The sequence below is a fragment of the Penicillium hispanicum genome, assembly GCF_028827665.1.
Source record: "Penicillium hispanicum strain IBT 35686 chromosome Unknown utg000004l_segment0_segment0, whole genome shotgun sequence".
NCBI lineage: Eukaryota > Fungi > Ascomycota > Eurotiomycetes > Eurotiales > Aspergillaceae > Penicillium > Penicillium hispanicum.
Genome location: NW_026623196.1, coordinates 1,561,777 through 1,586,423, shown reverse-complemented (window position 1 = coordinate 1,586,423; position 24,647 = coordinate 1,561,777). Strand labels below are relative to the sequence as shown.

Genomic DNA, 24,647 nt, shown 5'->3' with positions numbered 1-24,647 from the left:
CATCATTCAGAGGTCGTCGCACTGATACAGGAGCTTCATCATGCAAGTGTGGCGTCGCATGACATCCCCCACCGCAGGATTGGGGGCTTCGTGGGGGCGTGGCATGATCAGATCGTCGCCCTTGCAGCGGTGTACGAGAACGAGTCGGAAAGAGCGACGATGCGTCATACGGTACTATGTACAATGGCCCTGATCTCGAGAGAAAACTCATCTACCTGCGGTCGCGAACCATTCAGTCTGGCTGTCCACCTGGAATCCGGGCTGTGCACTGCCAAGAATGCTGGCCAGCTGTTGCCTCTGTCGTATAGCCACTCGTACATGAGACTGTTGGATTGTATAGCTTAGTTTGGAGCAGAATGAGATCATGCATGGACCAAATAATTAACTAACTATGCAACTCCTCGGCCTATAGGTAAATTTAGGTGAAGAACCACTACTCATCCTCGATGTGACAATTGTTTTTCTTCCACATCACGCTTGAATATCAAGACTTAAACTTTAGGAGTTTCTGGTGATGGATAATAATAACTATAGGTGTATCATTGCACCACTCCAAAACGCCGTCTAGTCATTGAGAAATATGGTACGGGTCAAATCCGTCGTTGAATTATGACCAATGTCCAATCGGCTTGCGGGCAACTAGGTTTGCAATGACTCCATGAAACGCGTTGAACAGCCGCGCTTAGCGTCTGTACACGGTGAACTCTAGAACTAGAAACACCACGTAGGCAGCGAGGAGTGCCAGGCCAGCGATCCGCCGAGGTCCTAGAAAGACGACCGCCAAGAGACCCAGCGAAGACACCCAGACAGTGACCAGATCAAAGAGAACAAAGGTATCATCCTGGTCTATAGGGCTCCCTGCAACCGCGACGATCCCAACGCAGAGGGTGAGCAGGAAGATATTACTGCCGGCTGTGGTCGCAACCACAATGCCCCCTTGTCCCCGGAAGCCACTGAGTATGGCGATCACCTTCTCGGGCAGAGTTGTGGCAAAAGCGACCACGGTTAAGCCAAAAACAGTGCCTGACAGATGGAGAGAATCGGCGACGGCGCCCGCGCTTCGGGCGAGGATATATCCTGACAAAGAGAGTGCCAACAGCCCAAAGATGAGCTGGGAAATATGATAGCAGAGTGACCGTGGAGGCTTTCTGTTCTTATCCACGGCTGCACTCACGCTGTCCTGTGGCGTGCTTGTGTCTCCTAACAGAGGCGAGGTTTCTGAGGGCCTCTGCCCGGGTGTTTCTTCATCACAGGCGTTGGCAGATTCCTCGTCGCTGTCGCTGTCGCTGTCCGACAGTTGCGGCGGCTGACTGATACCCCTGTAAATGGCATAGCCAATGGAAAGAATATAAAGGGCGAAAAGGGCGATGAGAATACCGCCGGTGACTCGATTCAACTGCTGAAAATACGCCAGGACGACAAAGAGAGTGGTGATGACGAATAGCAGCGCGGAATATACCTTCGCGCTCCTATCGAACGAGCCTCCACCTGGATGACATAAAAGCCCCAACGAGAAGGCACCGAGGATGTTGGAAATTGTAGATCCCATGACATTACCCAGGGCTAATGGTGCGCGATGTTGCAAGATTGCAGCCACAACGACAGCAAGCTAAGACACCTTGTCAGCGTTGACCGGGTAGAGGGTGTCAAGTTCCATCACCTCTTCATACTCAGCCCCGGCAGTCAACAGAGCAATAAGAGTTGGGGAGACTCCCAATCGCTGTCCCACGATCACGGTGTGATCGATGAATTTGTCTGTACCATAGTCAAGGACAAAGGCGCCAGCAATCAGCACCCCCGTGTTGAAGAAGAGATTGTCCCAATCCATAGAGTGTCGATGTTGTTCTTTCTGCAAGCCGCTGCAGCAACGCATGGAGTGGAACGGGTCATGTCCAGGTGGAACCAATTGTGGACGCTGTCGCTCACATGACAGCTTCCCCTAGCTTTTTTATTGGCTCATCCTCTCACTCCACGTACTTACGTAGCTAAGCTGGCCCTGGAGCCCTGGGGATCACTCTTGTAATTGATAGAGAAATGGAGGGAAGTTCTGATAAGGACTGTAGAATTATCATCTGCAGAATTCACATGTTCAGGCACCGGACAATTATTCCCAGTCCATTCGAGTACAAGATACAAAATACTCGCGATGAAACGTGCACTATACGGGCTGCAGAAGTATTGGGAGTCCAGGCATAGTGTGAATTCTCGATCCATGATTCATGGCTCAGACAGGTCAGCATCAGCCAGACTCAAGTACTCCCTTATATTACAGCCACCCTGGGAGGTCTGCGTCAGCTTGGATAGGAATAGGTTAATACTCAGATATCATACTGAGAGATGGGAGCAGTAGACACGAAGAAAACCGAAAAATTTGCGCACAGCAAAAACACGAAAAAGACGACAGCCGGGTTTGAACGCGCGCCCGTGAATCTCAACTGTGACCTCGCCGTCGCCAAATCGGGAAGGCAGAAGTACCCTCGCAATAAGACCTCAACTTCAACGCCCTGCTTAAGTATATACCAACATGATGCTATACAGATCAAAACTTCAAAAAAGATGCTACGCATTATCCGCGTTTCCCACCCGCCCCCGGTTACCCCTCACCCACCCCCGCAGGACCCGAACCATCCTGGGGAATGCACTCGTAGTTGGCCAGACCCGAGTGCCAGGTAGACCTAGTGGGCGTCCCCAACTAGGCCACCATGGGGTGAAGTTGATGCTGGGATCTCTTTTTTTTGGGGCAAGTAGGAACATTCGGTTTGTGATTAGGTATGTGGGGGATGGTGCTCAGCTCTCATGTCAACGTCAACAACCAGCTGGCTGAGATCCCTTTGGTCTCATTCCTTCCTTATTAGAAATTGATGCCATTTCACGTTTGCTTTGGCTGCGTTGCTTGCGTTGATCAATAAGCATTTCTCTCATGGTTTCGAGTATTCTCTCCACAATACATCAGCAGTCTTTTCTCAAGAAGTTGTAGGCACCTCCTCAAGCTCCTTTGCAACAAAGATTCTCCTTAATTATAGACGTGAGTCCCAGAATAAAAGATTGTAAGAAGCAGTATTCACAGAAACTCGCCTCGAGTACGGAGATTGATCTCGAGCTGCCCATCGACCTGACATCTTGCCTCGGTGATGGATCTGCGGCGGTCTCGATGACAACAATCAGAACAAATCCCCATCTGTGCAGTCCATCCCTCCTGGGGATCTATTAGCGTCAGCCTACAGGCGATCAATTATTGCATCGCTTCTACGTTGGCCAGGTGATCGAGATTGCAGATTCATATCGCAGATGGGGCGTAAATGAAAGGAACCATCTATGTACATTGGATAAAAGCTTTTCCCCGATACCACTTCCCACCGAGAAGAAAAACCATGAAGAAGAACGCTCAAACGCCAGTCCAGGTGCCATTGGTGAAAAGAAGTCATAAACGCCGTAGAAAGAGTGACTGGAAGGAACGAGCGCGGGTATGACATGAGAGTGCGTGTTCATTGATGTTGCGGGTGATCAGATTCGTTGGCTAGCAGCTGGAATCCCTTGACGAGACCCATGGCGGACCCCGCAGCAACGCCGCCCACAAGAACCATTTGCAAACCTCCGACCATGCCTTTGCGGACGTTGCGGCGACCGCGCCAGCCGCTTACGAAGCAGGTCTTGACATAGCCAAACAGGAACAGAGCAATGACCATGGTTGCGATGGACCAACGCAGAGCAACGAATGCATCGTGCGGGCCGACGAAAAAGTATGGCAACAGGGGAACGAAGCCACCAATGAAGTAACCCAGGGCAATAGTCAGGGCGCAAATGACGGCGCGCGAGCCCGAGGGCTCGGGCATGGTGTGGTGGAAGTTCATGAGGAATGATGGAAGCATAGGCGAGGAAGACAGGTGGTGCGACAGCTGATTCACCAGCTCGGACGGCAGCTCGTAGGGTTCGAAGATCTCGGAGATGGTGCTGGAGACGGAGGCCGGGTCGGTCGCGGTCTGCGTTTCGGTCTCCTTGAGAGTGGCTTTGTAGGATTCCCTAACGTCAAGTTAGTACACAAGGGCCTTGTCATTCGAGGGAGCGCCATACTCTTCACTCTTAGCTCCAAGGTATCCACCCAAGCCCATGGAGATGGCACCCGCGATGAGTTCTGCCATGCCACCGAAGACGACAACCTTGGTGTCGCCCAGGGCGGAGAGCCCAGCTGTGAGCGCAAAAGGCACGGTCATTCCATCCGAAAGGCCGATGATGGCGTCTGACACGGTGCGACCGTCGATGAAGCGGAAGCTCTTTTTCTCGCCATTGTCGGGGCCGTCCTTCTGACCAGCCTCGACGTCCGAGTGAAGTCGGGCGCGCAACTCCTTTTCGTCGTCGGGGGACGAGGCTCGCTCAGCGAGCGGCGAGTAGTTCGACATTAGACCGCTCATGGAAGTGATTGACATTGTCGTGGCAGCAATTCGTGTGAAGCCAGCGAGGAGGGGAGTGTCAGAAAACTTCGAGCTTAAGAGAGCAGCGAGAGAGCGAGAGGCTCGCTTGGATTGGGGCCGGCGGTGCAGCCTTGCACGGCGTATGCGAGCCTATTGAGGCACAACGTGCTTGGCGGCTTCCTTCGTCTCGCAATGAAACACTGGGCACGTGCGGGTCTGATTCGAGGAGGATCGGCCGAGTGTGTGGGTCTTGGGGCCCTTTGTGGAGCCCAAACGGGGCTGCCGTAGCTTAAATGGGTCGAGACAGCCAATCACAGCGCGGGTGTTGATCAGCGCAAGGGGTCGCCCGCTTGTGATTGGCGGCCCCCCGTTGTGCAAGGCACATGCTTAGATCGCGTGTCGAAGGTGAAAGGCGTAGGCTCTACAAGGCGTCTCCGAGCAAATACATGCGATCCAATTTGCCCGCCTGATATGCGCACTGGAGCATCGCACATGCTGCCATCAATGGACATACGGCACGATGTCTCCGATGGAGAGGACTCAACCCCTTCGGCGGGAATCCGGGATGAAGGGCGCCGTCCTGACCGGGTGCATGCCCCACCTCCTTGCAGGGCTGGGAATTGATCCAGTGGATCGATCGTGCTTCTCCTGTAGTGGACGATAGGACTCAGACACCGTCTTCACTCTGCCGTGACCAGCCGGTAGCGTCAGACATCGCCCTCGTGCTTTCTCTAGCTTCAGTTTTAGCTCCCTGGTGAGAGGAGTGGATAGAGTAGAAACATCACATTTTGGCAATTATGGAAGCCGCCGATGGCGGATGAGGACCAAATGGCTGCTGCTGCCCGTCCAGGCCGGAATTTGGCACATCCACTTCGTGACTCTATAAAAAAATGCTCATGCGCATTTCCCCTCTCCCTTCATCGCACATCGCACATCGCACATCGCGAAGAACGAAGAAACATTCCAAGCGCAATTTGAGCGAGACAGCACTTTCTCAAAAGTAATTCAACCATGAAGTCAGCCTGGACTGTGGCCGCTCTGTCGAGCCTTGCCGCAGGGGCAGCGGCTGCCCCGACTGGCAGCACGCAGATCTGGAGCCAGCTGCGCGAGAACGTGAGTGCAACGTATTTTATGAACTGCCGGCATACCTTCAAGCTCACTCAATCGTCTACTGTCAGATCAAGCATGTCATCTACCTGACCCTTGAGAACCACTCGTTCGACAACATCGCCGGTTACTGGGACTTCCACCCGGACATCGACAACTTGCGCACGGTCAAGTATTGCAATGAGTACACCAACCCGAACTGGACTGTGTGGGGAGAGCCGCTGGAGATCTGCGCTGGTCCGCATGAAACTGAGGTCCCACTCAAAGATCCGGATCACAACTTTGCCGGTGTCACCTATGAGATCTTCCGCAAGTGGAATGCCACTAAGGATGACGTCCCCAACATGGGTGGCTTCATCGAACGCCAGTCCGAGAAGTACAGCGAGACTCCGGGCGACGCGTCGTTCGTGATCAAGGCCTACTCCGAGAAAAAGACCGCTCTCTTGGCGGAGCTGGGCAAGAACTTTGCGTTCTTTGATTCCTATGTGAGTTGTACTGACGATGCCCAAGTGTTGAATCAACATAGACCATGTCGCTGACGGGGCATGATATAGTTCGCCGAGCACCCCGGCCCAACCAACACCAACCGTCAGTTTGCAACTTCGGGATCTACCTGCGGCTTTGTGGACAACACCAACCAGGCCTCTGGATTCTTCAACAATGTGACCGGAACCACCTGCGCCACCTCGGTCTTCGAGTCTCTGACCAACAAGAATATCAGCTGGAAGAACGTGAGTTCTCCGTTCATCTGGGAGCATTGTGTATTCGAGCTAACTAGACCTGTAGTACTATGAGACCGACATCATCGATGCCTACATGTACAAGGTTGGTGTCCTGGTAGCAAAATAGAGAGTTGTAGTACTAAACATTCTTAGTGGGTTCAAGACAATGCCATGGACCGGCTTGTCCACGCCGATGAGTTTTACCGCGACCTGGAGGAAGGCACTCTGCCCACCTTCTCATACATCAATCCGGAGTGCTGCACCATTGACTCGATGCATCCAACCAGTCCCATGGCATCGGGCGAGCAGATGGTCAAGCACCTGTACGACGCCATCCGTCGTTCCCAGTACTGGGACAATGCGTGAGTCAGCATATCTAATGAGTTATGGATTAAGCAATGCTGACCAACCTGCAGGCTGCTGATCATCAATTTCGATGAGCACGGTGGCTTCGCGGACCATGTCGCTCCCCCGATGAACGTGCCACAGCCTGAGGATAACATTACCTTCACCGGCACATCGGACGGCCATATTGTCACCTATGACTTCACCCGCCTCGGTGTTCGGTACGATTCCCGCATCTAATTCCCTTCAGAATGAAATGCATAAGGCTAATCCAATCTCTCAGCGTTCCCGCATTCTTGATCTCGCCCTACGTCCAGGCCAATACTCTCATTCATGACCAGGGCACCATGTACGCCAACAACTCAGCATACACCCATAGCTCGATTCTGCATTTCCTGCAGGAGCTGTGGGGGCTAGAGGGTCTCAACAACCGGGTGCAATGGGCGAAGACCTTTGAATCTGTCTTCACTAACGAAGGCCGCACCGATACACCCAAGACCCTGACCACGCCTACTTGGCATGGGGGCAGTGGAGAGCCTGAGCCAAGTGCTTTCTATGCGCTGAACCAGGAATATCCTTATTACGCGGAGCTGTAAAGCAGGGAGAGGCTCCCAGTCTCGAGAGATGCAGTCATGATCAAAGGAGTACCCCGGACAGGGTCAATAATGCATTCCATCAATGATCTAGGTTTTATTCCAATACTACCACTTTTTGCATCATGGCCACTGGAACGAATCATTCATCGTAACGAAGTACCATATCCAACAAGAAACGTCTTGAGAACGAATAGACGATGCCAGGATGGGACGCAACGTACAGCGAATGGAGTTTAGGATCGTGTAGAACTGTAACGAAGTCAAGTCAGGATGGCAACACCATGACAGAAAACTCTATGGACAACTCTGCGATGCACCGGCGGATCTTCTGGGTATAAGAGCAGTATCGTACATCATGACGTTCTTCCCGAAGAAAGGCACAAGAAACCACGGGAAGAAGACAGGACAAACAGGAGCAAGAGATGGAAGAAAGGGCAACCAAAAAACTATGCGAATATTCGTGCCTGTGAGACGAACTGGCCCCACTCAGACATAGCACCAGCGCTATGGCTGAAAGTCTAGTAGACATCAATGCCAGGCTCAATCGAGGAAGGGAATCAAAGGTATGCTTGGACGGATCATGTAGACGCAGTCTATACCAGTGGGCCCAGAAATGGGTATTTACTTTGAATATCTAAGTCACCCAGAGTGTTAGGTTGCCATCGATCAGAAGCGGCGAAGAGGAAAAGAGACCCCACTTACGGTTTACGCTGAGAAGCGCCATTCTTATCCTTCGACTCGCCTGTCATATCCCACAGCCGACTCTTGTACGCGGGGAAAGAGGTGTGGTTCCACATGTTGACGAGAACGCTGTGTAACGCGAGAGGTCAGTTCCTGAAAGCCCAAATTCTCCGAGTCGGAGAGCACACGACAGAATGGAGGTATTCAGGGAAGTGGACCAACCTTTGTGTGCGATCCTTGTACTGCTCGTCCTGCATCTCTTTCACCTCGACCTTCATCCCGTCCTTGGTGAAGACGACATGCTTGCGCTCCATCTTCTCACGCGTGTTCTTGCTGACGTCCTGCACGATGCTGTAGACGACATAGCCGACCACGGCGAGGACGGCGACGAAGAGAAGGAGGAGGACCAGGGGGACAACATTGCCGTTGCGCTTCGTCATGGTGGGAATGGAAGGTCTAGGAACGCTCGGAGGACGTTGGGGCGAGTGTAAACGATCGGAGCGGCGCTGGGGCGGGTTGCGAAAGCCGGGGCTTTTATGGGGTTAGATTCGCGATTGCGAAGTGGGCGATGTGGGTTCCGCGCCGAGAGGTTGTAGGGCGTAGGGTGCAGGCTTGGCCCTCTGGGCACAACTGCTGCCTAGGAGTGTCCAGGGGCCAAGAAGCAGAAGCCGAAGCAGAAAAAGCAAGGGCCCTCGAGGAAAAGAAAACACGTCGATGTCTTCTAGACCCCGTCAACGGTGAAAGCAGGCGCTCGGCCGGAGTGTGGCGGTGCTCAGCCACGTAGCATGTGGCTAGGCGAGTGTCTATTTTCGGCAGGCGCGTCCCGTCCGTCTCCAAGACTGCGTAGGGCTGACGCCGCTGTATACTTCGTGCTCGGGGACTGCATCGCCGTCCTTGAGATTGATTTTGCATGCATAGCTCGCTTAGTGGAAATCTACTGCCCAGTATGCAAGAATTTTCCGCTTCTACCGTGCAAATGCAACCCCCGCGATGCACACTAGGGCCGATCGGCGGATCGCGTTCTCAACTGCGTCATCATGATAGAATCCAACGCCAACATGCGGTGAACTTGGTTCTGGGCAGACCTCGGTCTGGGGAAGCTCCGAGCTCCTCCCTGCATCTTTTTTTTTTAATCTAGAATTTCTTCTCGACACGTTCTACGCCCTAGAGACCGACCGACTTTCTAATTAATTCCCATTCATTCTGATTTCCGGCCTGAGGAAGCAGAGCCGATCCCCTTCGCCTTCATCCCATCATGTGTGACGTGCCCTTCTTCCCGATCTTTCCTATCTGCTTCCAGTGCGGGACAGACCAGAATCCTTGCCATTGTAAGGTCGTCGGACCGACCCTGGGTATGTATTTAGTCTGTTCGACTGGAGGGGAAAGTACAGCGGCTAATACGTGATCATTCGATCAGGATTCTGCTGTACTATCGTCGCCGCGGTATGTAACTAGGAGTGAATATCTCTGTTTGCTTCATATCTAACTTTGAACTGCAGGTGATCTGTTGGCCCGCTTCGATCTTCTGTGGCTGTAGTTGCACGCAGACTGGCCGAGAGTATGTTCTCCAAGTGTTCCTAGATCTTACTGGCGGTCTTGGCTAACTGCCAATATAGTGTGCTGGGATACCCCGTCAAACTGAATGGGCAAGTCAGCAATGCCATACCTTTCTGATGACTGGCAAAGAGTCGGTGGGCAAGGCAAACACTCCTTTTAATATGGGATTCGCGCTCTGGAGCTGGGCGCATCTTTTTCTATCTTGGCATTTATGGGCCAAGTTATAATTCTCTGGATATTCTCGAACAGGGAATTCATGTTCTTTCGCGAGACGTTACATATACAATCAATCCATACCCCGATCAGATCACGCGGCTGTCGTTATTTACGAGTGTGAAGCTCTGTGATAGTCTCGATAGAGCCGCCTAATAAAACTCGTTACAGTGTCACCTGCATAGAGGTCTGAATGATCCTGTCGACTGGTAACCCACAGGTCCTCCGTCTACGAAACGACCACATGCCTAGGAAGAAGATGGAGTACGGCACCGAGTCTGTCCATTCAACAAGAAGCATTATTAGAGAGTAGCAGAGCGGGCTTGCTGGAACACAATGCGAAAGCGCAGTGCAGATGAGGTATCCAGATCGAAACAACGGAGAGAACAGAAGACTAAGCCATCGAAACGCATAATCAAAAAAGAACAGCACACAACGAAAGCCTCTCATAGCGCGTATAGCCATCGTCTAGTTTCCTTGACCGACGTGGATAGTGATGTCCACCCCCAGAGAGAAGGTCATATCTACTTGAGCTTCTCCTTGAGCTTGTTGAAGAAGCCGCTTAGGCGCTTCTTCTTTTTCTCCTCCTTGGCACCTCCCTCAGTAGCGTTGCCATTCTTAGTGGCTATCTCGGTAGGCTTCGCGGTGCTGACTTCGGGGGTAGGTTCTGTGAGCGGTCCAGTGGTCACGGTCGGCTCGTTGGGGGCCTCCACGGTAGCTGCAGGGGCGGATGTGGGCTCGACACGACCGGGGGGAGGAGTCGAGGTTGGAGAGATCTGAGTCGAGTCAACGGGGGGCACGGTGAGACCCGGAGCTGTAGTGGTGGTCGCTGCAGCTTCAGTAGGTCCTGGAGTGCCCGCCGACTCATCGACATCCACCTTCTTCTGGAGTTCCTGCTCCACTTCCTTCTTCTCTTCCACAGCTTCTTTGTTGGCAGCAGCCTCGGGGGTCTGGTGGGCCTCCGCGAGCGATTCCTTCACCACCTCAGGGACATCTGTTGCCGGCTGGGTACCGTTGGTCTGCTTGTTCTTTTCCAAGGGAACATCAGCGGCCAGGGCCGCAGTAGTCGAGGTGGGAGCAGCCGATTGGATGGTATAGCCCGGATCGGCCATGGCGGCCTGCTGAGCAGGGCCGCCGGCAAGCTTCTCTTCCTCATCAGTCATGGCTGCCCTCTGAGCAGGCCCACCAATTGGGAGGCTCGACTCGGGAATCAAATTCTTGGAGACGGGAGGCACAGTGAAAGCGCTGGGCCCCGCGGTGTCGCTTTGAGTGCCCGCACTGCCGAGCGGCACGCTGTCGCCCTTTTCATAGGACTCCTTGTCGAGCTTGACGGTGGAATCCACGGTATTAGCCGAGATGGTGCTGGGGTCTGGGACCTTCTCGCCAGGGTTCAGCTTGATCGGGTTCCCGTAGCCGGCCGAGGCCGGGATCGGATTCACGGAAAGTGTCTGCTCGGACTCCTGTCCCGGCGTTTCGGGGAACGTGCCGGGGATGCTGCCATTTGGCTGTTCCTTCGGGACGTTGGCCGTCAGAGCGGCGGTTGTGGAGTCGGGGGTGACACCTGACAAGGTCGGGTCATGGGCGTCACTAGTGGCCATCGTGTGGATTTCTTCTGGCAAGAGCACGTTGTTGATGTTATCTTGGCCGTCGTTTTCCTCGCGTACGCGGCTGTCCGTGGTCCAGGTGCCGTCGACAACAAACTTAGAGAAAACAAAAGGATCGAGTCAGCACGTTCCCGGTCTTATACAGTAGTTGGGAAGGCGGGACAGGGCCGGTGACGTCAGCCGGGGGCGAAGCGTCATGGAAAGCCGGGGTTGCTGCCTAGTGCGGCCTGAGGCTGCAAGTGCTCACCGCAACGTTTTAATCTACGGCGCAGAATGTGGACGGCGAAGGCGAAAGCAGAAAGAGGAAGGGAGAGAAAGAAAGAGAAAAAGCATGCCTTGTAATGGATCTTCTCGCCCGCAGGTAGAGGCACCTCCTTTGTAAACACGTCGCCCACTCGGTCCAGTTTCACCGTCTTACCCCAATCATCGAAAGTGCCTGTGACGAACACCTCGCTCGCATTGTAAGGCCTGCGAATGCGAGGAACCGACCAGTCAGCGATCGAATTCCGTCTGTGTGTCTGTGCCACGGGAGACCGGCGACTCGAGCTCTTTTGCGCGCGCGCTTGAGACAAGGGGGGTTTTTCGTCTTCTCACATGGAACAGGCCGAGATGGTGGGGCGCGGCTTACCATTGGAATGTAAAAGTGCCCATTGCTGCCGTGCTCAAAGCGCAGTAGGGAGAGAGAAGAGCTGAGTGAGAGCGAGAGAGAGGAAATGGGGGAGGAGGAAGCCGGAAATGGGGAGTGAAACTGGATTTGGCAGGCCCGCGCTTGACATTACGGGGTGTGACACAGACCATCAGTTCCTGTCCTGAAGGCTCAACCAGAGACTGTCGGACTCTAGACCGGAAGAATGACTCTATACTCGACTATCTCTGTCTTGCTCCTTGTATTGCGGAGCCGTCTAGCGCGTGGAGACCCGACTCATCCCGCCGTTGGGCTATCAGTGTAGACTCAGGGTCCTGGCTTCAGCCATGATCCGATTGTCTACTAACGTTGGTCATACCAAAAGTCCAAGCTGATGCCAGGCGACAAGGATCGACGCCCGTTGTGCGACCGACAGCTCACTCGCCTCACGCAGAGGTCCGATCGACCGTGTTCGAAGTTTTGTCATGATTCATGATAGTTATGGTTCGGAGGGCGTACATCCTCCGCCTGTAAAGCAATATCGCAGCAGAGATAAAGAGCGCCACGGAGACACCGAAAGATGGAAATTCCAGATCGCACGTCTGAGAATAGGTCCGATCGAAAGCGCAGCTGGCTGCAAACGGGCCTCCTGCCCGATGAATGACCTCAACACCAGCATGTGGAGGGGCCGAAATGTCGCCACTGTCATGTTCCACTGGTGTGGCGACCAATGTGCAATGATCATCTACTCGGGCACCCGCTGTTGTTCTAGAAGACGCCTGGAAACTCGACGTGACGAAGCTTCTTTCTGATCCAGCTGCATTCCCATTTCTGGGTCATGTGCTCCCCGTTGCTCCAAAGTAGAAAAAAAGAAGAAAATTAGTAGAAGAATTGGACCCAGAGCGACTTGCGCCCGCGCTCATTGGACTTTCCCAGCCAGATGCGCCGGTCCCAAAAGAGACCCAAAGATGGGAACGAGTGACGTCGATCACCGCGAGGCATTCGTGGTGATCACCAGAAGCTCAGACCAGCCCCAACTTTCTTCTCCGGCGCCCTTTTACCCCTCCTCGCCTGTTCTTCCTTCGTCCAATTGCACCGGCCCGTCCAAGCCCTCCTGCATTTCCTCTTCCCCCTCAACCAAAGCGTGTCGCCCTGCCGTGACAATCTTTCTTCCCCCCGGGGTGAGTGACCTGATGTTCTGCAGCCTTTCCGAGACCAGCATCTCCTCCATCTGGCTCTTCCAATTAGACTCTGCCGTGGCCTAGATCTCCACTCTGGCCTGGACGTGCCCCTCCGCTCATTCAGAGTCGTGACTCTCTGCCCTTTCTTCTTCCTCCTCCTCCTTTCTTCTGCATCTGCGACTCACTCAATTCTACGTCGGCCGCTTTTCTCTTTTACCCATCCTAACTTCCCATCGACACAGAACACATCTCCCTCACGCTCCTTCACGACTACGCTCCATTCGTCCCTCCCCGTGGCCGGAGTGGTGGCCTCTCCGGCCCCTAAAACCAACGCAGTTATGGCAGAGAGCTCATTCCCAGGTAGCAACCCTTTCCTGAACACTTCCGCCAAGGCCGATAAATCCACAAGCATCCAGAAAATCTCGGAGGATGAGGAATTTGAGGTGACGTCACCCACCGACGTGACATTTCGACAGACCAACGCCGGCGGTGCGTCGGGGACTGGTATCTTTGGAGGGAGTGCATTCAGCCAAGGAGGATCACAAGGCGGCGGAGTGGGGGGTTCGTTGTTCAGTCGGAGTCCCTTTGATACGGGGGTGGGCGCCGGGTCAGGCAGTTTAGACGACGGCAATCTGGGAGCTCTCCCGCCGGGATCCGCACAACAAGGTTTCCCGAACAACTATGCGCTCGGTCGTCGCACCTCTGTGTCGGCGGAGTCTTTGAATCCAACCTCGGCTGGTGCAGACAGCTGGACGCCCCCGCATCACCCCAAGACCGAGGAGCAGCTAGCGCGTCTGAAGACTGCGGTGAGCGGGAACTTCCTCTTTTCTCATCTGGATGACGAGCAATCCAAGACAGTGTTGGATGCGCTGGTTGAGAAGCCCATCCCGGCCAAGGATATCAAGGTTATCTCGCAGGGCGATGCGGGTGATTATTTCTACATTGTGGAAAACGGCCACTTCGACATCTATATCCACCCTTCTGGCTCGGTGCAGCCTGGCCCAGACGGGTTGGGCAACAAGGTCGCTACCACTGGACCTGGAGGCTCCTTTGGTGAGCTGGCCCTGATGTATAACGCCCCTCGTGCTGCAACGGTTATCTCGACCGAGGCCAAGAGCACCCTGTGGGCATTAGATCGGATCACCTTCCGCCGGATCCTGATGGATTCTGCCTTCCAACGTCGTCGCATGTACGAGGCATTCCTGGAGGAGGTGCCGCTTCTTTCTTCCCTCAAGCCATATGAGCGTTCCAAGATTGCCGATGCCCTGGATACAATCAAGTACCCGGCCGAGGCGACCATCATCACAGAAGGTGACCCTGGTGATGCCTTCTACTTGTTGGAGTCGGGCGAGGCCGAGGCCCTCAAGAATGGCGTATCAGTGAAGAACTACCGCCGAGGTGATTACTTTGGAGAGTTGGCTCTGTTGGATGACAAGCCTCGCGCGGCGAGCATTGTCACCAAGACCGATGTCAAGGTGGCACGGCTGGGCCGGGACGGCTTCAAGAGACTGCTGGGGCCGGTGGAAGAGATTATGAGACGGACCGAGTACCAGGTGGACGCGTCCAAGTCGCCCGTCTCTTCATGAATGTGATGTGATATGATGAACCCAAACGGGGCATGTGAGAAGATGAATCATCCATCGTGGGGGGGGGGGCGAGACATGAAGCGGTCTTCATGTCGTCTTCAGTCCCAGGGCGTGTAGCCTTCCACCTCCCACTATTTAGTGCTCCTCACATGCCCAGCTTGTTTTTTTATCCTCCTGTTTTACAATTGAGACACTCTCTTATCTCCGCGGCCATATTCCCCACAATCCGACACTCTTTACGAAATCCTGTATTCACAACTCTGTTTCTTTACACGCGGCTTGTTCTCTGACATAGGTATCTCCTATCGTCCTTGTCATACTACTTGCTGAATTGCCTTCATGGTCTGTGTCCAGTCAGTACGAGTAAATGAACTTAAACTTGTTATGCCCAAGAAAGCTTCATTGAATTGCCCAATCCGAGTAACGCCTGTCACGGCAGTCAGCCGTGACAACTCCTTAAATCCCGATTCCCATGCCAATGGATGCTCTCCCATGTGGTACATCGTCACTTCGTCACAACCAAGTCGCTTCGTAACACCCACTTCTCCCCGTTCCTCACTTCTTTGCCCTCATGCAGCATACAACGATCACCATGGCGATGAAACAGCGCCATTCCCACCTCTGGTGCCACCGATATAGGAGATGGATTCCGGTCTGTGCGCGTGGGTTCCGGATAGAAGACAGTCTCGCCGCCTGCGCAGGTCGTCAGGTAGATCAGGAGCGTCCACGTTGTACGCGCTGCTGTAGATTTTGTTGCACCGGACGGGAGAAACGTGAGGGAATTGGCTTCGTCGTCTAGAAATCCCACTTAGCATTCGTTGCCTTTCTCTCTTTTCTCTCTCATCTGTGCATGCGGGTACAACTCACAATGCTGCGCAAAGAACTGGCCCGCCGAGTAGCGATAAATCCTGATGTTCGGGTTCAAGCCTAATACGTCCCCGCCCCAGAGTTCCCTGGACCGCTGCACGAGCTCGGCGGGCAATGCAGACCGGGCATCCTCGCCCGTGTCATCGTATTCTCCCTCACCCTCCTCTTCCTCGGCAAACCGCCGTGTCACCAACTCCTTGAGCGCGGTCCCACTCCACAGCATCTCTGCGAACCGCGCATCCTCCACCTGGAAGCGATCGTTCACGCGCACGGCCTCATCCTTCTTCGGCTTGCCCGGCGTTGTCGTCAGTGGCAGTGATGCGAGAAACGAAGCATAGCTCTTGCACAGCGAGGCCGGCAAGAAGTTGCGGACGAGATAGATCTGATCGGGGACGAGGGGGGTGAGGCTGAGGTCAGCCGTCGAGAGGAGGGGGCGGAGGGGAGGCCAGTTGGGGGTGGGGAGAGACGGCTTTGGCTGCGACGGTGGCGCCTTGGGGTCGGATTTGGATTTCTTGGGTTTGGGCATGCTGGCGTCGGCTGCGATGGGGAGTTTTCTCCCTGGGACTCTGCCTGGACAGGTACCCAGTCTCGCCTTACTGTTTGGTGGGAGGGTTGATGGGAGGGAAGTGTGCGGTGTGAAGATTCCCTCGGTTCTGCAGGCTGAATCTACTCCAAATCCTCACAGCGGTGCTCCGCTTCTCCCCACACGCCGAATGACATGCATCTGCATTCTCAAGATGGAGGCTTGGGGTTGTTGGTGTGTGTTCAAGGGCGCACACTTTCGAGGATATCTCCCTTCTGACTCCTCCGTTATTGCCGCCGGGCCATTAGTGTATCAACTGCACATCCCGATTTGTCTGCAGCGGAGACAAGCCGCTGACTATCAAGAGGGGTTGGATCCACCCCGGCTGTCGGACAATGAACAGGCTACTCCAGCCTATTGCCAGCTCGTATTGAGGGTTTCAAAGGCAGCCATTGAATGTTGAATGGTATACCTTAGACATATCAGGTGCTGCCCAAGTAGATCTTGAATCGGTGATGCAGTGAACCAGGCACCCAAAGAGAAAGAGAGTGGATCGAGCCCGAGGTTGGAGCGGGGCGGGAAAGAAAATTTGACCCGGAGGATCGTCTGAGCCAGGGGGAGAGGGAGGATCAGGCAGGGTTTTCGTCTTGAGGCCAAGACAACAGCTTTGTATTTTCACTGGTAACTAGCTCACATGCCACGTCGATTCTAGCCATATTCGCACCCACATCTACCCATCATGCACGTTCTGCGTTAAAGACAAGAAGCCAACCCCGTTCTGGTTGAATACGGGCACCCGCAGCCACCAACCAGGCAATCAGCGCTCACCGCCCGGCCCAAAGTGAGAACTTCAGCTTTTGTTCTTCTTCCGTTCTCTCCCCAGAGCCATGTCGTCGCAGACCATGACGGCGCCAGCAGTGGGCCATCGACCGCCTGATCCAGGCCCCGATACGCCCGTGTACGACTATGGCGGCTCCCAGAACGACGCTTCCCCTCCGAACGACTCAAGGAGCGACTCCGCAATCCGCAACATGCATAATTCTGCCCCAACCTCCAAGGGCTTACCCGCCACTTCGATTGGAATCAAGACGGAGCCGTCAGAGAATGAAGACTTCCCCATGGCCGAGAATTCCAAGGAAATCAACACACAGTCTGCCGCTGGCGCGCTGCTAGCTCAACTACTTGGGAATGGAGCCCCAGCTGCTCTGAACTCTACTTCTGCGCCAGAACCTGTCGGTCAACGGTCTGGGCACCAGGATGTCAAATCAGACCCGTCACATCGCCAGTCGATCGATCAATCTACCCAGAACAATTCACCCCTCGATGTAAGCCGACTACAAGATCCGGCCGCGGTATCTAGGGGGATGCAAGACATATCAAATGGGGCCAATCCTGCTGCGGATGTGCTTGCGGGAATCGACGCGGCGATGCAGGGCGAAAACGGCTCCGAACACCGGCGATCAGACGCAATGGACACACTCTCCGATCCCTTGAACTCCAAGTCGAGTATAGACCAACCCTCACTCTTGCCCCCGTTCGATTTCGCCGCGGCTCCCAAGAATGCGTTTGAGGCCCTTCAACAAAATGAGCTTCTCACCGCGGCCTATTTCTCACAGGGTGCTGACCTGTCGGTCTTGGGATACCAGGATGGATCGGCATCAGTCACTGGATCCGAACCTCGGATCCAAGCGTTTGCTAAGTTAGAGTTCGATGATGGCCATTTCTATGTCAACACATATTCCTTCATTTTAGGGCGGGATGTTCGCGCCGCCCGCGCCGCCCACCATCGAGAGATCCAGTTCCGGCAGGCCGTACGGAGCTCTCGAGCCAAGAGCTCGAGTGGAGGGAATACCTCGCACACACCGAATCGTATGAAGCGAGAGGAAAGTGCTGCCATGATGGGCAGCGTCGTCAGTGACCGTGGTGGTATCATGGGATTTGACCCAGATGTTCCTCCGCATCTGCCAGCCAATCTCAATATCAGTCGGCGATCCTCAAAATCCTCACTCGATGAAACTGCCATGCCCATCCACGCTACCCCAGCGCAATTACAGTCCACGGACTACAATGCGCTTGCCATGCAGTCTTTGCAAGATGGGAACGGTGATGCGAAACCTGTTGATGCTTTGGCTTTACTTCCATCTCCCGACGCCTGTCCCACCATCCCGATTCATCCCCCGTCGACGATTGATGGCACTGCTGCGGGCCACCGGGGTATTTCCCGAAGGCATGTTCGTATCTCCTACAACTTTGACCGCAACCTCTTTGAGATGGAGGTTATGGGCCGCAATGGAGCATTTATTGGAGCCGACTGGCTTTCACCAGGACAAGTTCGCCCGTTACACAGCGGGGATTACATTCAGATCGGAGGTGTTCGCATCCGATTCCTGCTTCCCGATGTACCCATTGGAGAGACCGGTGCGGATCGGATGGAAGAACAGCTAGCAGAGGAAGAGGAAGAGGAAGAAGCCCCTCGAGATTCTATCGAAGTCGATGCCGATGCCGACGCCGATGCCGAGCACGAAATCGATGACATGGACAGGCCTCTGAGTGACACCGAGAGCAAGGAGCATTCCAAGGTGACCAAGATTGTCCTCAAGACAAAGGATTCTGATCCTTCCAAGCCTGTGCCATCCATTGAAGCCGCTGGAGAGAATGGACAACCGGCACGCCGTCGTGGGCCTGGTCGGCCCCCCAAGGATGGAATTATGTCCAAGCGTGAAAGGGCCGAGCTTGCTCGGGAGCAGAAGATGGCTGCCAAGCGGGAAGCCAACGGTGGTGTCACACCACCGACGCTCAACCGGCCCAAGGCTGGAAACACAACAACGAAGGAATCTGTCGGTGCGGAGTCCCCAACATCCAGCAAGCCTGCTGAGAAGCGCAAGTATACGAAGCGCAAGAAGGCCGATGGTACCCCAATGGACTTCCCTCTACCATCCACCGAAGGTAGCCAGTTCCCTACCGAGCAACGACCCGAGGAATACGTCAAGCCTCCACCACCCAAGAAGCGCAAGCCATCACGGTCACCGTCTCCCAACTATCCTCCAGAATCTGCTTATACGCCGGAGGATTTGGCCAAGCCGCCTTACAACTATGCGGTGCTCATCTTTGACGCTCTGACCGAGGCCGGTACACCCATGACCCTCAAGCAAATATATCGCGCCCTGAAGTTGAAGTATCCCTACTTCCGCTTCAAGTGTGAAACAGAGGGTTGGACTTCCAGTGTGCGGCACAACCTTAATGGCAATGGACATTTGTTTATGCATGCCGAGCGTGATGGGAAGGGATGGTCGTGGCAACTCCGGCCTGGTGCCTCCGTCGAGAAGGAAAAGAAGAGACGGCCTTCGCCTCCTCCGCCGCAACCGCAACCGCAACAGGCGCCACCGCCTCCGACACCGCAGCAGTATATGCCTCCCATGTCCCATTCCTATGCACCACCGCCTGGTGCTTCTGCTCCTATGTCAAACCAGCAGCAACACTTCCAATTTCCTTCCATCCCAAATACCCCTTTCCCTGCACAGCAACCGACGCCGCAGCATGCAAGCCCATACCAACAACCCCCTCCAACTGTCGCTCCTCTTGTCCCAACTACTGCTCCCAGTACGATCCCTGCGCCTGCGCCTGTACCTGCACCTACACCCGCACCTGCGCCTGCGACCGCACCTGTTCCTACACCTGCATCTTTCCCCATCCCAAGCACCATTCGCAACAGTCTTCCGGCTGCTTTTGCTCAGACAACCCCCTCAACCTACACCTCCCCTTACGCGTCCGATCCTCCTCCGCAAGTGACCCAGCTCCAGCAGACCCAGGCTCCACGACCTGGGCAGCATGGACAAGCAATGCTAGGTCAACAGCATCAGTCACCTTACCCGTCCCAAAAGCCAACTCCTCAGCCACCACACATGAATCCGCAACCCCAATATCCCCCGCCTGGTGGGCCGCAATTCCAACCCCAGCACCAGCACCAGCAATCGGTCCACTCACAGCCACCTCAACACTCACAGCAACGCATCTCTTCACAGCATCCTCATCAACCACAGCACCCGCGTCCTTTACCACCAGGACCGCAGGCCCATCCTCAACCGCAGCCCGTGCCGGCTCCGCAAAACCCTGCGCCTCCTGGACCGGCAGAATCTTCTTCATTCAATGAGCGCGCGAACAAGGCCATTGATGACTTTGAAGCCGTTCTGATGGAAGATTACGAGGACAAGAATTACATTCGGGAGGTGCTTCGAAGTGCACGCGCCCGCGTCTTGGGTAATGCTACCGAGAGTTCATTCCCCGGCGGAGAACCCAAGGATGAAGCTGTCATCATGGACGTCCTCCGTAATCTGGTGGGAAGTTTGAAAGACGAGTAACGGCAATTTTTCCATGCCCTTGCTCATCTTGTCACGATTGATGCCTTTTGCTGTCTTGTGGTACTGATTGCCGACATTTTTGTTTCGTTTCGATCTTGGTGCAACCGGGGTTTGCTGCCCTTGCTTCAAGAGGTTGCGATTAGGGCATCAATTCGGGAACTTATGGAAGCGCTGGAACCGGGAGGGAGTGGTGCCTTCCCTGACGACTTATCGAGTATACGAGTCTACGCCTTTGTTTGTGACTGGGTTCTTGTTGAATCTTAATGATATCCCTCTGTTCTGGCAGGCGTGTTTGCCTGGGCATTTATCTGTTTATTTTCATTTGAGAGTCGGTTACTTTTTTTTCTTGCTGGCACACGGCAAGCACCGTTGCCGCGGCGGCGCTCGTGGTGGACTCTTGAGCCTATTTTGTTGATCCCCCTTTGTCCTATTCTTTTTACTTCCCGACACCCTTCATGCGTGTGGGTGCGGTTCTCCCGCAAAAATTCAAAAGCTTGCATGATACATATAGAAATGGATATTAACCCATTCGGCCGGAATCCTTTCGACCGGTTCGATCCTGGTCCATCTGCAACCCCTCCGCCTCGGTAGTATAAACAGGAAATACTGAGGTATGTATCCGTGTGCTCTGTCCTCTGTACGTCAAGAGGGCTTACTCCCCCCTCCCCTGCTCCGGACCGCGGCGTCTTTTGCCTCCCCCGCCTGCGCCGAAAGGAGAGGGGTGCGTCCGGATTCTTCCTAGGCGGGGTTAGGGAGTGTTGTCCTTGCCCGACGCAGCTTGTAGGAACAGGTGTTGGGCCGAGGGTATCCGGTGAGACCGTTTCTCCACTGGCAGGGAGGGGGTGTACGGAAACTTATAGTTTACAGTGAGTCATTTACTATAGGAGGGAGAGGGGATTATGATTATTGTCTCGCAACAAAGAGCACATTCAAGATAGACAACAATAGGCACCGATGTAAATATGTGGGCAAATGTTATAGGTAGTCTCGAATGATGACGCGTTATCCTTTTGATTTTTCTTGTACTTAGAGGAACCAGAGAACCCTGAACCAGAACCCGTTGGGCGGGAGTTTCTAGAAGGGCCCCAGCCCCAAGGTTAGTGCGCAGCGTTCTCATCTGCCTAGGCCAGCGCTGTGGGCCGAGTCCGGCCCTTGGGTACTTGAGAGTTAGTGCGTACTGACCTACAGTAGTATGGTACTAAGTAGTACATCCCACTCCGTAGTCTAAATATTCAATACTTACAGGCCTCCGTACATTATTGTAAGCTCCAGTAGGTGAGCGGCAGCACCCAATCAATGCGGCCGTAGGGGGCCTGGTGTCAGTTCGACACACCGGTCTTACCTCCCTTCCCCCTCTCCCTCCCTCTCCTTCCTGTCACTTTGTCACTTTGGCCATGCGGCATGACGCTATGCACACTGCAGGGATCACCACCAGGTCATGGTTCTGCTTTCTCGGTGACTCGGAGGGGCCGTGACAAGTCATCGGTGCTCTCGCCGGCCCTTGCGTGGTTGTACGGGGTGATGGGAGTGTGATCCAGTCATCGTGGCATGATTCTTTTTCGTCATTATTTTCATTCTATAGATAGGTAGGGGAAAGGCCATTTCCCTACTTCCAGGTACTAAATGCAGAAACCACGGTAGACCGAGCAACGGCGGGAATGCGACGCTTAGGCCCTTCCAAGGTTGACTTGGGAACCCGTGAATGCCTTAATAATCACCCTGGCCAGGGAGGGCTTAGTCAGGTGGAGGCACCAGTCCTTTTTTTTTTTTTTTTTTTTTTTTTTCCTTTTTCTTTCCCGCCTTTTTTTAGATTTTTTTTTTCTTTTGTGACACGGGCGTTGCATCACCGGTTAGGCGTCGCCCCCAATACTGACGCTTCACAGGTGGCTATGGGAGAGGGAATAGACTCCCTGCGGCGAGGCGATGATGATGATGATTGATGATTATTGCAGGCTATTGCATGGGATAATCTATCTGTTCCATACCTTCTGCCTCGAAAGGGATCATCTGCGCCTCCAATCTATCGTAATAATTATCCTAGCGGAGTCCTCGGGTTTCGGGTTGACCAGGTCAGAGAAAAACAGGAGTCTAGTGAGTTCGTATCGATGATGTATTTTTGGCGGCGAAAATGCTGGGAAAAATATGCACCCAGGTCCAGGCCTGCCGGTCACGTACTGTCATTCTCCATCTGGCACCCACACACAACTCCCTTTTCACTTCTTCATCCTCTTACCTCCCCTATTCTTTCTCCCTCCCCATCCACCTCTTCTTCCAACGAGCTTTTCACTAAGTGTCGTTGCTGACCTCACTCACTTTGTGAGGTTTGCCTCTACGCGAGGGAATTCAACAACATCCTCTTGTGTGTCCTTGTGTCGCGGTTTGTTGCGCGCGCGTCTCGAAAAATAATTCCGGTGCAGGGATACGCTCAACTGTGAACCCTCTCCCCCCCGTGTTATTCCCGCTCGACCTTGTTGTGAATCGGTCTTCTCAAACTCGGTGTCTGGAGAAATAACGAGGACCGCCGTTCACTATACTTCTTGACTCTCATTTGTTTTCGGTCCATTTGGTTGAAGATTCCCTCAATGTCATTCAACTAGAGACGCTCCCTACGACATCAACAGAGCGACGCGCTCGCTGAGCAGTGCTCTCTCCCTCCCCAGGATCAGGGCGTGGTGGAGTTGTAGACGGTTCGTATCTATTTCTTTGCCTCGTCGCCTCGTGTCTTGTTGCCTCTCGAGGCTGGTGCTGACACCTGCTGGATGACAGCTTCTATCCGTCTACCTCCCCCTCCTGAACTGGACCTCTTGTCTCAACCCTTCTTCGATATGCCGTCCTTCTTCGCTCCAGGCCACGGCCTGCCTCCCACCCCTCCTCACATCAACAGCGGTGGTCGTATGGACGAACCGGCCTTCTACCCCGTCGGCCACTCTGCGTTCCCGCCTCGCTACCACCAGAGCGGCTGCGAGTTCATCGAACAGTACTCGCAGTCCCTGTGCTATGGCAAGCCAAGCTCGATGAACCTGCACCCCCCGGTGGCGCACCCTATGCACCCTTCGCGGGACTTGCATGCGATGGGCCAGCAGCCCATGTACGGACCGATGGCGACCGGTTTGCCCCCGATGCGGACCAATGTCCAGCTACCGCCCATGGACAGCGCCATCCCACCGCAGTACCGCCGTCAGGATATCGCCTCAATGATGCAGCAGCCAGAGCAGCCGCGCAAGGAAGAGAAGGCGACCGGAGGTGTGGCCGCCCACCTGGATTACGAGATGGATCGCATGTCCGACTTCGTGGCGGAAATGACCCAGGGAATGTATGATTTGTACAACACCAAGATCACCCTTGCAGATATTGACTTCGCGCGAAGCGTCTCCCCAGGATCTTCGGCGTCACCGCAGTTTCGGAAATATGTCTACCAGATCTTGTCGTCTACCCGCCTGCCAAGCTCGACCATCTTGCTCGGCTTGTTCTATCTGTCCAGTCGGATGCGCATGTTGTCCGCTCGGCGGGTCTTCCATACTGGCAGTGGTCAGATCTACCGCATGCTGACTGTAGCCCTCTTGCTGGGAAGCAAGTTCCTGGATGACAACACCTTCCAAAACAAGTCGTGGGCCGAAGTCAGCAACATTCCCGTGGCCGAGCTAAACAAGTTGGAGCTGGAGTGGCTCTTCGCCTTTGAGTGGAAGATTCATGACCGCATCTATGATCAGCAGGATGGTTTCGCCTCGTGGCGCCAACACTGGGACAACTGGCGCGCCAAGGCTAATGCCCGGGCTCAGGAGTCTCGTCGGACTCTGGCCCCTCTCGACACTAACGTCGTTCGCAAGCAGTCTGTCGCCAAGCCCCTTATGTCCCCCGAGGGCCCCATCCCGCCGCAATATCAACGCAGCTCGCATATCGAGAGCTCGTGGCTCAACCCAGCTGCCTCCGAGTACTCACCGCCGTCGGCTCCCCACAGTGGACCCAACACCCCGGACTACTACTCGGTCGGTCCTTGGGCCTACTCGAACCCGCCGCCGCCGTATTCGCGAGCCTGGATCCCTCCATCATCGCAGTATCTGCCTCCCGCAGCACCGCGATCCCAGCCTCCGTCCTATCACCACACTCCGGCATATGGTCTACCCTTTGCCCAAAGTGTTTGGACCGGCCACGGATCTTCATGTGGCTGCATGTATTGTGCAAAACATATGGAGCACTACATGTGCAACACTGCCTTTCCGGCGTTGCAGCCTATTCTTGCCGGCTAAGCCGCTCAGTCATTTGATTTTTGTTT

At 54.4% G+C, this 24,647-nt stretch overlaps 10 protein-coding genes across 10 annotated transcripts; 5 read left to right on the top strand and 5 right to left on the bottom strand.

Moving 5' to 3' along the window:
- Positions 1-682: 682 nt before the first annotated feature.
- N7459_004357 (sodium:calcium antiporter) lies at positions 683-1,828 on the bottom strand (the record flags this gene model as incomplete). The annotated part of the gene is made up of 2 exons (XM_056943541.1): positions 683-1,609; positions 1,661-1,828. 2 exons carry the CDS (start codon positions 1,826-1,828, stop codon positions 683-685), a joined length of 1,095 nt encoding a protein of 364 aa, XP_056800424.1.
- Positions 1,829-3,485: 1,657 nt separating this feature from the next.
- Positions 3,486-4,424, bottom strand: N7459_004356 (VIT1/CCC1 transporter family protein; the record flags this gene model as incomplete). Its single annotated transcript, XM_056943540.1, has 2 exons — positions 3,486-4,020; positions 4,072-4,424. 2 exons carry the CDS (start codon positions 4,422-4,424, stop codon positions 3,486-3,488), a joined length of 888 nt encoding a protein of 295 aa, XP_056800423.1.
- Positions 4,425-5,420: 996 nt separating this feature from the next.
- On the top strand, positions 5,421-7,179 carry N7459_004355 (uncharacterized protein; the record flags this gene model as incomplete). The annotated part of the gene is made up of 7 exons (XM_056943539.1): positions 5,421-5,522; positions 5,588-6,001; positions 6,071-6,247; positions 6,303-6,341; positions 6,392-6,600; positions 6,655-6,804; positions 6,867-7,179. The coding sequence occupies 7 exons, from the start codon at positions 5,421-5,423 to the stop codon at positions 7,177-7,179; spliced, it is 1,404 nt and encodes a 467-aa protein (XP_056800422.1).
- Positions 7,180-7,877: 698 nt separating this feature from the next.
- On the bottom strand, positions 7,878-8,300 carry N7459_004354 (uncharacterized protein; the record flags this gene model as incomplete). The annotated part of the gene is made up of 2 exons (XM_056943538.1): positions 7,878-7,989; positions 8,083-8,300. The coding sequence occupies 2 exons, from the start codon at positions 8,298-8,300 to the stop codon at positions 7,878-7,880; spliced, it is 330 nt and encodes a 109-aa protein (XP_056800421.1).
- Positions 8,301-9,115: 815 nt separating this feature from the next.
- On the top strand, positions 9,116-9,534 carry N7459_004353 (uncharacterized protein; the record flags this gene model as incomplete). The annotated part of the gene is made up of 4 exons (XM_056943537.1): positions 9,116-9,212; positions 9,278-9,303; positions 9,360-9,418; positions 9,477-9,534. The coding sequence occupies 4 exons, from the start codon at positions 9,116-9,118 to the stop codon at positions 9,532-9,534; spliced, it is 240 nt and encodes a 79-aa protein (XP_056800420.1).
- Positions 9,535-10,154: 620 nt separating this feature from the next.
- On the bottom strand, positions 10,155-11,885 carry N7459_004352 (carbohydrate-binding module family 48 protein; the record flags this gene model as incomplete). The annotated part of the gene is made up of 3 exons (XM_056943536.1): positions 10,155-11,330; positions 11,606-11,702; positions 11,863-11,885. 3 exons carry the CDS (start codon positions 11,883-11,885, stop codon positions 10,155-10,157), a joined length of 1,296 nt encoding a protein of 431 aa, XP_056800419.1.
- A 1,493-nt stretch (positions 11,886-13,378) lies between these two features.
- Positions 13,379-14,626, top strand: N7459_004351 (cyclic nucleotide-binding domain-containing protein; the record flags this gene model as incomplete). Its single annotated transcript, XM_056943535.1, has 1 exon — positions 13,379-14,626. One exon carries the CDS (start codon positions 13,379-13,381, stop codon positions 14,624-14,626), a length of 1,248 nt encoding a protein of 415 aa, XP_056800418.1.
- Positions 14,627-15,131: 505 nt separating this feature from the next.
- On the bottom strand, positions 15,132-16,019 carry N7459_004350 (uncharacterized protein; the record flags this gene model as incomplete). Its single annotated transcript, XM_056943534.1, has 2 exons — positions 15,132-15,421; positions 15,494-16,019. 2 exons carry the CDS (start codon positions 16,017-16,019, stop codon positions 15,132-15,134), a joined length of 816 nt encoding a protein of 271 aa, XP_056800417.1.
- Positions 16,020-16,903: 884 nt separating this feature from the next.
- Positions 16,904-20,374, top strand: N7459_004349 (forkhead domain protein; the record flags this gene model as incomplete). The annotated part of the gene is made up of 1 exon (XM_056943533.1): positions 16,904-20,374. The coding sequence occupies one exon, from the start codon at positions 16,904-16,906 to the stop codon at positions 20,372-20,374; it is 3,471 nt and encodes a 1,156-aa protein (XP_056800416.1).
- Positions 20,375-23,199: 2,825 nt separating this feature from the next.
- N7459_004348 (uncharacterized protein) lies at positions 23,200-24,621 on the top strand (the record flags this gene model as incomplete). The annotated part of the gene is made up of 1 exon (XM_056943532.1): positions 23,200-24,621. The coding sequence occupies one exon, from the start codon at positions 23,200-23,202 to the stop codon at positions 24,619-24,621; it is 1,422 nt and encodes a 473-aa protein (XP_056800415.1).
- Positions 24,622-24,647: the final 26 nt, after the last annotated feature.